General features: G+C 46.5%; 2 protein-coding genes across 2 annotated transcripts in view; both read right to left on the reverse strand.

Moving 5' to 3' along the window:
- The window catches only part of LOC141106826 (uncharacterized), a 559,651-nt gene that overhangs the window by 519,311 nt on the left and 30,385 nt on the right, over positions 1-9,955 (reverse strand). The window lies entirely within an intron of this gene.
- LOC141105473 (uncharacterized) lies at positions 33-9,936 on the reverse strand. The gene is made up of 5 exons (XM_073595324.1): positions 9,909-9,936; positions 7,399-7,514; positions 7,115-7,318; positions 812-1,024; positions 33-680 (listed from the first exon to the last, which is right to left on the reverse strand). Exons 1-5 carry the CDS (start codon positions 9,934-9,936, stop codon positions 477-479), a joined length of 765 nt encoding a protein of 254 aa, XP_073451425.1. The 3' UTR covers positions 33-476.

Genomic DNA, 9,955 nt, shown 5'->3' on the forward strand with positions numbered 1-9,955 from the left:
GGGTTATTGACTCCTCCCTCATTATCACTTTCTGTTTAAGGTTCCAAAGTTGGAGGATGTTATCACATTATTATCACCATGTAAAAGTCTGTGCTCCAATCAAATCATCAGATATAAAATGTCCAGCTGGTAGGAAATGGGTGTAAAAGAGAATACATATTATGTGTATATATAGCAGTGGGTGGAGGGGAGAGAGCAGAAGTCAGGAGTATATAATGTACAACATAGAGAATATAGTGCAGGGGTCAGGAGTATGTAATGTACAATATAAATGGTTTATGATAGGTTTAGCAATGCCTATGGTGAAAATCAACATTTTGCTGCCAGAATCTCCATAAATCCAGTCTAGATACATAAATTGTGTCTGCAGCACAGAGAAGGAAGATTATCCGAGAGAAATACAGGAATACAGGACGGGGAACACAGCTCAGGAAAGTGACCAGGGGATTACAGGCTGATATCACCCAGTCCCCGCCCTACTCTGGACCAATCAGTGAGCAGTATGGGTGGAGGAATGTATTTAGTGTTAATGACCCACCTGTGCTGATCTCTGTAGGAGTGTCCTCCTCTATAAATGTCCCCGTTATTCCATCCTCCTCCATAGACTGCTGATCATCCCTCACATACCTCTCTTCTTCTTCTGCTTTAACCTCAAATTCTATATCGATTGGATCTCCACTCTAAACCAAGAAAATGAGAGATAATATAATCTGTAAGATATAGGCTTTATTATTGTGACATCACAAAAAAAAAAAAAACACACACACATCGTCTCCATGAGTCCATGATCTAGAAGCTCCGTCTCACCAACCTTGTAATATTGATGGATGGTTGGACCTTCCTGTGTGGAATCCCGGGAATACAGAGGACGGGGACATTTCTCTGGTGGGTTTCTGTAGCTGGATGACTCCACCATGGTGTCCTGGTACAGATCTTTGTGCTCTTCCTCCATCACCCCATCCTCATCATCCTCCTCTTTTATCTCTTCTTTAACCTCAACTTTAGGATCTCTCAGGTTTCCACTCTGAATATATAATAAAATTGACATCAATTGTAACAATGCAGATAATGTACAGATCCTATATAGAGTTGGGCGAAAGGTTTGGCCCGAACATCGCCTGTTTAAACGTTCGGCGAACACTCGAATTCGGGCTGCACAGAGCATTCTAAGCCCTAATTCGGCAAAGCTTTCTCCAATCAGGAGACAGTGAATAGTTGGTTGGTAAGGAGTGGGGCCCGGAAGCCGGCCGCGTCATCCTTAACAACTGATGACTCATCAGCTGTCAGTGGGCTTCTCTGCTGACAGCTGAAGGAAAAAAAAAATACATTGCCGGCAATAAAAAAAGTGAAAAAAAAAAAAAAACACCATGGGGTCCCCCCCTCCATATCAGGTCCAGCATGCATCGATCAGTGATGTCACAATGGGGTGGGGCCACCAGGTGATGTCACGAGTGGCTCCGCCCCTTACCTATAAGAACTGTCAAACAGTAGGCGGTCAGACTTCATGGAACTACGGAGCATTTTTTGGATTTCGGTGGTGGCGGTGGGCGACGGCTCTACATCAAGGGACATTGTTTTTTTAATAAAGGACTTGTTAAAAACCTGTCTACGGTTTTTATTTATTTTTGACACTTTTTTTTAGGTGAATGGGTAGGGGTACAATTGGGGGGGGGGGTTCAGATGGGGGGGGCTGGGATCTGGAGGCCCCCTTGTTAAAGGGGCTTCCCAATTCTGATAAGCCCCCCCACCCGCAGACCCCAACAACCACAGCCCAGGGTTGTGGGGAAGAGACCCCTTCAACATGCTCCAAAGCACCCCCTGCTATGTTGAGAGCATGTGGCCTGGTATGGTTCAGGAGGGGGGGTGCTTGCTTGTCCCCCCTTCTTTACTGGTCTGCCAGGCTGCATGCTCAGATAAGGGTCTGGTACGGATTTTGGGGGGACCCCACACCGTTTTTTTAAATTTTGGGCCTGGGGGGGCCCACACCGTTTTTTCTTTCTTTTTTTTAACTAGAAGGGTGCCGGGAATTGCAACCTCGAGTCAATTTAAATGAAATTTGAATAGTTTTTTTTTCTTTAATGTTGTCAGTTTTGCTGCAGCAGGTTCTATACATGGTACAGATACGCCACTTTACAGGCAAACTAAGGGGACCCCCAGGCACTATATTTAAAGGAATTTTTCATTTTTATTTTTTCACTTTAAGTATCACTAAAATCACTGCACCTTTAACCGCTTCTGGACCGCTCCCATTACATATATACTGTGGCAGGACGGCCCGGCTGTGAAAAATCACGTACCTGTATGTGATTTCGTTCACGCGATCTGGGGCACGTGCCACCGGAGCACCGCTCCCACTGTGATTGGACACAGCAGGAGTCAATCAGCGGGTCTGGCAGCCGCAATTGCCACCAGGACCCGCCGATCGTTCGGAGGAAAGGCAGAATGGTGGTCTGCTTATGTGAACAAGGCAGACCACTGCTCTGTCAGGGAGTAAAAGACATCTGTCATGAACCATGAATCAGACGGAGACAGAAAATGCAGTAAAATTCACACCTTTTAATAAAATGTAAAAATGGTACAAATAGTAAACGAAATCAAAACATAGCCAGGGTTCGGTAATCAAAGCGGGTAGTCAGTGCTAGCCAGTAAATCAGGAAGCCAGAGATCAGTGTAGTCGGAGACAGCAAACAGGATCAGGAACCAGAAGGGATGTTATCCAGGCAAGTCTTTAACAAGAACACAGAAGAGAATCTTCAGATATGTTGACCAAGGCGAAGGCATGGGAGAAATGAACCAGGCAGTTTAAATAGCCAGAAGGGGCTGGCTGACGAGTAGGAAATAATCACTAGGTGAGGCACTGCGGAACGATGAGTGCTGGAAATTAACAGACAGCTAAGCACCGAGAAGGGAGGGCTGAGCCCAGCCCTGACAGTACTCCCTCAACGACCCCTTCCCCTCGGAGGGCCACCAGGTTTGAGGGGAAAACGTCTATGGAAAGCACGGAGGAAGACAGGAGCATGTACGTCTGAGGGTGATACCCAAAAGCACTCCTCCCAAACAGTACCCTTTTCAATGAACCAGTTACTGTATGCGCCCACAGAACCTACGGGAGTTAGTGATTGATTGTATCTCACACTCCTTATGGTTCGCAACCTAAACTGGGCGAGGGCATGGTATCAAGGTGGTGAAGTGGTTGCACACCAAGGGGTTTAATAGGCAGACATGAAATACATTTGAAATACGCATGTTAGAAGGAAGGTCTAATGTGTAAGCCACTGGGTTGATCTTATGGAGAATATGAAAAGGCCGAATAAACCGTGGTGCCAGTTTCAGTGAGGTAACATGGAGTCGGAGGTTGCGAGATGACAGCCAGACCCTCTCCCCAACCTGGTAGGAAGGCGTAGGTAGGCACCTGCGGTCAACATGGAGTCTGTGCCTATCACGTGGCAAGGACTCTTGGACCTGTACCCAAGTGGAACGAAGACCACTGAGATGCTCCTCTAATGCAGGAATTCTTTGAGGATCAAACGAGTGAGGCAGCATGGATGGTTGGAAACCATAAATTCGGCAAAAACAGAAAATCGGGAAGCAGTATTGACGGCACTATTGTGAGCAAACTCCGCCAAAGGTAAGAGGTCTGACCAGTTGTTATGGTGGTCAGAAATAAAGCAGCGTAGAAACTGCACCAAGACTTGGTTGGCTCGTTCTGCGGAATCCATTGGACTGCAGGTGATACGTAGAGGAGAAGGAAAGCTGAATTCCAAACTGCACAAATGGCTCGCCAAAATCTGGAGACAAACTGGCTACCCCTGTCTGAGATGATAATCTTGGGTAGCCCATGTAATCGAAAAATCTCCCGAGCAAAAATGGACACCAGTTCTTTGGATGTGGGCAACTTCTTAAGTGGAATACAATGTGACATTTTCGAGAATCAGTCAACCAGCATAAAAATAACTGTGTTGCCCTGGGAGTTGGGTAACTCCATAACAAAATCCATAGACAGGTGGGTATAAGGCTTCTCTCCATTGGGTATGGGTTGTAGGAGGCCCACTAAAAGGTGTCATGGTGTCTTACACTGAGCACACACGGAACAAGCGGCTATAAAGGCGGCTAAATCCGTGCAGAGACTAGGCCACCAGAATTTTTGGGAAATGGCCCAAATGAGTTGATTCTTCCCAGGGTGGCCAGCTACCTTGGGAGAATGGTAAGTCTGCAGCAAAGCAGTGCGGAGACTCTCTGGGACAAAGCAGCAGTCACAAGGTTTCTCAGGAGAAGAGTGGATCTGAGCGGCAAGAATTTTGTCACCCAAAGGTGTGGTGAGACTGGTACGAACAGTGGCCAGAATACCATAAGGAGGTATCACAGGAACCGACGCCATCTTGGAAGCGGAGGAAAACTTTTGCAACAATGCATCAGCCCTTACATTCTTAGTACCGGGTAAGAACGAGACTGTAATTGAAGCTTGGCAGAAAAAGAGCTCATCGCACCCTTCTGGGAGACAAACGTTTTGAATGTGAGATTCTTGCGGTCAGTCAAAATGAGGACCGGCACAGTGGTACCTTCAAGGAGATGCCCCCATTCTTTAAGAGCTAAAATGATCGCTAACAACTCTCTGTCCCCAATCTAGTAATTGCATTCCACAGGAGACAATTTCTTGGAAAAGTAGTCACAAGGATGCAAAGCGCTCTCAGAGGTGGGATGTTGAGACAGAAGGGTGCCAACACCAGTCTCGGATGCATCAACCTCAAGAATGAAGGGTAACGTGGGATCAGGATGTGCCAACACAGGAGCAGAAACAAAAGGCAGCCTTGAGAGACTCAAAGGCTTTAATGGAATCCGGAGACCAATTCTGTGAGTTACCGTCCTTTCTGGGCATATCAGTCAGGGGTTTGACCAAAGAGAAGTGACGAATAAACTTCTGAAAATAACTGGCAAAGCCAAGAAAACGTTGTAGCGAACGTAGACCTATGGGTCGAGGCCACTGTAGAACTGCAGATAGTTTCTCTGGGTCCATCGAAATAACTTGAAATTGGAAATATCTCATGGTGAAGAGGCCCTATGGCCATGGTCAACCGAGCAGTCTCATGAGTCACATGGGCAGGCTGTAGAGGTCTCCCATCAATAGCCTCAATGGCTGCAGCGGAATTAAGTGCTTAGACACAAAGGCACTATCTATGAACAGGCCTGCAGCCCCGGAGTCGATTAAAGCCTGTGTCTCAATGGATGATTCAGACCAAGAAAGGGTAACTGGACAAAAGGATTATCCTTCAGGATAACTGGGGACGTAACAACCCCACCTAAGGTCTATCCCCTACAGGACTTCAGGTGCAAGCATTTCCCAGACGGGTAGGGCAGGACTTCAACAAGTGACCTGTCTGGCCACAATAAAGGCACAATCTCTCCCTCCTCCTAAAGGCTCTCTCCTCTGCAGAGAGACGTGTGAAGCCCAACTGCATGGGTTCTACTTCACTGGCAGACTCGGTACAAGGAGGCATGGGAGGTGAGGGAGGCACGGGTGGGACTGCAAAGCTCGGAGCCAAAACATACAGGAGGCTTCCGCAAGCATTCCTTAAAGGAAGGTCTCTCGGAGTCTTGAGTCAATCAGAATGGCAAATGTGATCAACTTCTCCAGATCTGTAGGTATGTCTCGGGCTGCTATCTCATCTTTGATGTTATCTGAGAGACCATGAGAAAAAGCAGCCATGAGGGCCCCATTGTTCCAAGCAACCTCTGCTACCAAAGTAGGGAATTCAATAGCGTGATCAGCAACAGTTCTCGTACTCTGTTTGATTGACATGAGGCTCTTGGCAGCAGAAGTGGAGTGAGCAGGAACGTCAAATACCCTTTTAAAGGAAGCCACAAACTCTGGGTAACTCAGGACAATGGGTTTTTGTGTCTCCCAGCTCTATCAGAAAGCAAATAAATGATGAAGCCTACTTTGCTTCTGTGGGGAACGCCTGGGGCAGCATCTCAAAGTATATCCCAACCTGGTTCAGAAACCCTCTGCATTGGACTGAATCGCCCCCGAATCGCTGAGAAAGCGGAGCAGAACCAGACATACCTCTTACAGAGGTAATATTCGAGGCTGGTGCCTGCACAGAGACTGGAGCAGCAGCAGGGACGGCCTGCAACACAGGTTGTACCGGAACAGCCTCAGTGGGAGGATCCAGACGAGCCGTGTGAATCAGGAGCGTCTGTAACGTTATGGCAAACTGATCCATGCGGTGATGCTACTCATTCAACCTGGAAAAAATATTACCACTAGGTGGATTGCCTGCATCTTCTAAATTCATGGCCTTCACCTACTGTCAGGAACCATGAATCAGACTGAGACAGAAAATGCAGTAAAAATCACACCTTTTAATATAGTGGTAAAAATGGTAGTCAAAACATTGCCAGGGTTGGGTAATCAAAGCAGGTAGTCAGAACAAGCTAGTAAATCAGGAAGCCAGAGATCAGCGTAGTCGGAGACAGCAAACAGGATCAGGAACCAGAAGGGACGTCAGCCAGGCAAGTCTTTAACAGGAACACAGCAGAGAATCCCTAGATATGATGACCAAGGCGAAGGCGTGGGAGAAATGCATCCACTCCCCTCACAGTTAGAAAGCACTCCCTAGGAGCACACCTAACCCCTTGATTGCTCCTGGTGTTAACCCCTTCTCTGTCAGTGTAATTTTTTTCAAAATTGCCGGTCTTTTTTTGTTTACAGCTCAGAAAATAAAAAACAGCAGAGGTGATCAAATACAACCAAAAAAAAGCTCTATTTGTGGGGAAAAAAGAACATCAATTCTATTTGGATACAGCATTGCAGGACCGCGCAATTGTCAGTTAAAGCGACCCAGTGGCGTATCGCAAGAAATGGCCTGGTCAGGAAGGTGGTAAAACTTTCTGGAGCTGAAGTTAAAAAATTTTTTTTTGCATTGATACGTGTCCCCAAAGGGCAGTACCTGGACCCCCTAACCCCTTTTTATGGGCAACAACTTGCATATAAGCCTTCAAAATGGGGACTCTTTCTCATGCTTGGCTCCCATCGACTTGAACGAAGTTCACGGTTCGGGGGCCAAACTTTTCCCCTGTTCGGGGAAAATACTATCAGTGAATGTTCCTCATTTACCTGATGATGGTGTGGGATGGTGTGATCTTCCTGTGTGGAATCCCGGGAATACAGAGGACGGGGACATCTCTCTGGTGGGTTCCTGGTATGAGGTGGCTCCATCATATCCTTGTCTCCATCTATAAACTTCATCACTCCATACTCCTCATCCTCCTCTTTAAACTCTTCTTTTACAACAATATTATCATCCCCGAGGTTTCCACTCTGAATATATAATAAAACATTCATTGTAACAAACATGCTTGTGTATAAATCATAACTACCAATAATTGTTCCTCATCTACCTGATGATGTTTTGCATAGTTGTGTTCTTTTAGTATGGAATCCCGGGAATACAGAGGACGGAGACATCTCTTTGGTGGGTTCCCATTACTGGATCCATCTGTAGGAAACACACACACTGACTGAATACATTGTTTCTATGTGTTTATCAGATGATGGGGGATCTAGGTGGACCCTCCGTACTGCTCTCTCCTTTACAATAAAGTCTCCTCTTACCCGGTGATGTGAGGGGCGGCTGATTGTCCATCATGACGTCCTTGTAGAGATCCTTGTGTCCTTCTAAATACTCCCACTCCTCCATGGAGAAATAGACAGTGACATCCTGACACCTTATAGGAACCTGACACACACAATGATACAGTCACCATCCAGACACATCCCTTGTGTTGAACCTTCACAGACATCAGAAATAGTTGTTTCCTCCTCCATAAAGATTATAAAATCAAACTTACATTTTGTAAACCCCCCCCTCCTAAATAAAACCCCCATCCCGTATTATCGTATAAACTGAAAAGGTGAAATTGATGGAACAGCGACACATCTCCAAAATGAAGGAAATGTTCCGACCCTGTTTGTGAGGAACTGTTCTGCCCTGAAGGGGTTAATCTAGGTTTCCACACTATACATGTGTATATCATCATCTGCTGGAGATAAAAGGCGTCACAGTGACTATGGAGGAAGAGGACGGACATGACGGGGGGGTTACTGGGTGTAAAAAGAAAATATCTTATTACCTCCTAGGCTGCCGCTTCCAGCAACGTCTCCTCTCTACTTCTTCCCGACTCACCTCTCACCCGGAACAGCCTATTTATAACCTGACATCACTTCCTGTCTGTCCCTGACATCACCTCCTGTGTTCTATAGCGACTTCCTGTCTGCAGAAATGAAATTTCCATCTTGTGGCGCTCAGGGGAACTGCAGTCCCGAGAAACGTCTCGTAGTGTGAACACGGTCTTGTGCTGTGTGTGTATGTACTGTATATCCTTATAGATGGGGTCATCTCCACTCCCACCAAGGGGGGTAGAAATAAATACCTCCCATCTCTCCCCCCTGCTACCCTATCTCCACATACCCCTCTTTGGTTGAATCCCTCTCTTCTACACTTTTATACTGTCCCGGATCCCCAGGCTTGGGGATCCAAATATAAAAGAAAAACCTTGAAGCATATAGCTGGAAGCACTGGCCTACTTCCCTTCCATACCCTTAGATCCAAATTTAATTTACCCTCCCACTATTATTTTAGATACCTTCAGGTTTCCCGTGCCTTCAGTTGTCAATTTTCAGAGCACCAATTGTCTCTCTCATATTCTGAACTGGAGGCTATCCTAATGCCGTGTACAAACGACCGGACTTTTTGGCATCAAAGGTCCGACGGTCTTTCCGACGGACTTTCGACGGAGTTACGACGGGTTTCGAACGACCGGACTTGCACACACACAAGTCCGTTCGAAAGTCCGGTCGTTTGAACGTGATGACGTACGAAGGGACTAGTATAAGGAAGTTCATAGCCAGTAGCCAATAGCTGCCCTTGCGTCGTTTTTTGTCCGTCTGACTAGCATACAGACGAAAGGAATTTTCGATCGGACTCGAGACCGTCGGAAAGATTTGAAACATTTTCTATTTCTAAAGTCCGTCAGATTTTTCGGTCGAAGAGGTCAGATGAAGCCCACACACGATTGCAATGTCCAACGGATTCGTTCCGTCTGACCAGTTCGGTCGAAAAGTCCGGTCGTGTCTACACAGCATTAGATAGGATTGCCACCTCATCCCTTTAACCCGAACACATATGAATTACACAGGTTCTGACACTACTTTATATGCAGATAAGGCACCAAGTGAGTTTAATTACCACCTTAATCAGCCACAGAACCTGTGTAATTAATATGTGTTCGGGTTTAAAGGGATGAGGTGGCAACCCTATCCTTTAAGCACCAGACATGGAGAAGCCCACCTCGGAATTGTATCGCTATCTTTTTTTTTTTTTTGCCAAAATAAAGTTTATTGATTGTCAAGCGTGATATAGATCCGCTTTTTCTATATGGGCTAATGGACTGTGGGATTGGGGTCATCAGACCTCTAGCAATCCCCGCGAAGAGAGACCGATGGGTTGTTTCTTTGATTAAGACTCTTAGGGGGGGAGGTGTAGAGAGTCCATCAGGGGAGCGGTTTGGAGAGGTGTTTTCTTCTCCGGAGGGTGAAAGGAGAAGGTAGACTAGAGAGTCAACTGAGAGCGGTATATTTCTCAGGCTTAGGGGGGGATGCATAGGGTCTTTGTCCCTATCACTATCAGGGGGGTGTACTCTGTGTTATACAACGTAGACTACAGGGGTAGTGTTGAGGAATGGAAATGGTGGGGGGAGGGGTTTCAGGGGTGTAGGAGGATCTCTGTTCTCCTCCTCCGCATTATTGTCTTGTGCCTTCAGATTGTTCTAAGCCAATAGGTTGGTGTATTCTGCAGTCGTTTGGAAATGTTGCCAGCAAGCCCAGGTTTTCCGGTATTTGGTGGAGGTACCTTTAGCTTGGTGGACCAGGTCCTCCATTTCCGCTACTCTGTTCACG

The sequence above is a fragment of the Aquarana catesbeiana genome, linkage group LG08 (assembly GCF_042186555.1).
Source record: "Aquarana catesbeiana isolate 2022-GZ linkage group LG08, ASM4218655v1, whole genome shotgun sequence".
Lineage (NCBI taxonomy): Eukaryota > Metazoa > Chordata > Amphibia > Anura > Ranidae > Aquarana > Aquarana catesbeiana.

Excerpts from the sequence above, each read along its gene's own strand:
- LOC141105473 (XM_073595324.1), bottom strand. The coding sequence starts at position 9,936 with ATGGAGGACCTGGTCCACCAAGCTAAAG. Across the intron at positions 7,319-7,398 it reads ACTATGCAAAACATCATCAG|AGTGGAAACCTCGGGGATGA; the intron begins GTAGATGAGGAA and ends TTATATATTCAG. Across the intron at positions 1,025-7,114 it reads CCATCCCACACCATCATCAG|AGTGGAAACCTGAGAGATCC; the intron begins GTAAATGAGGAA and ends TTATATATTCAG.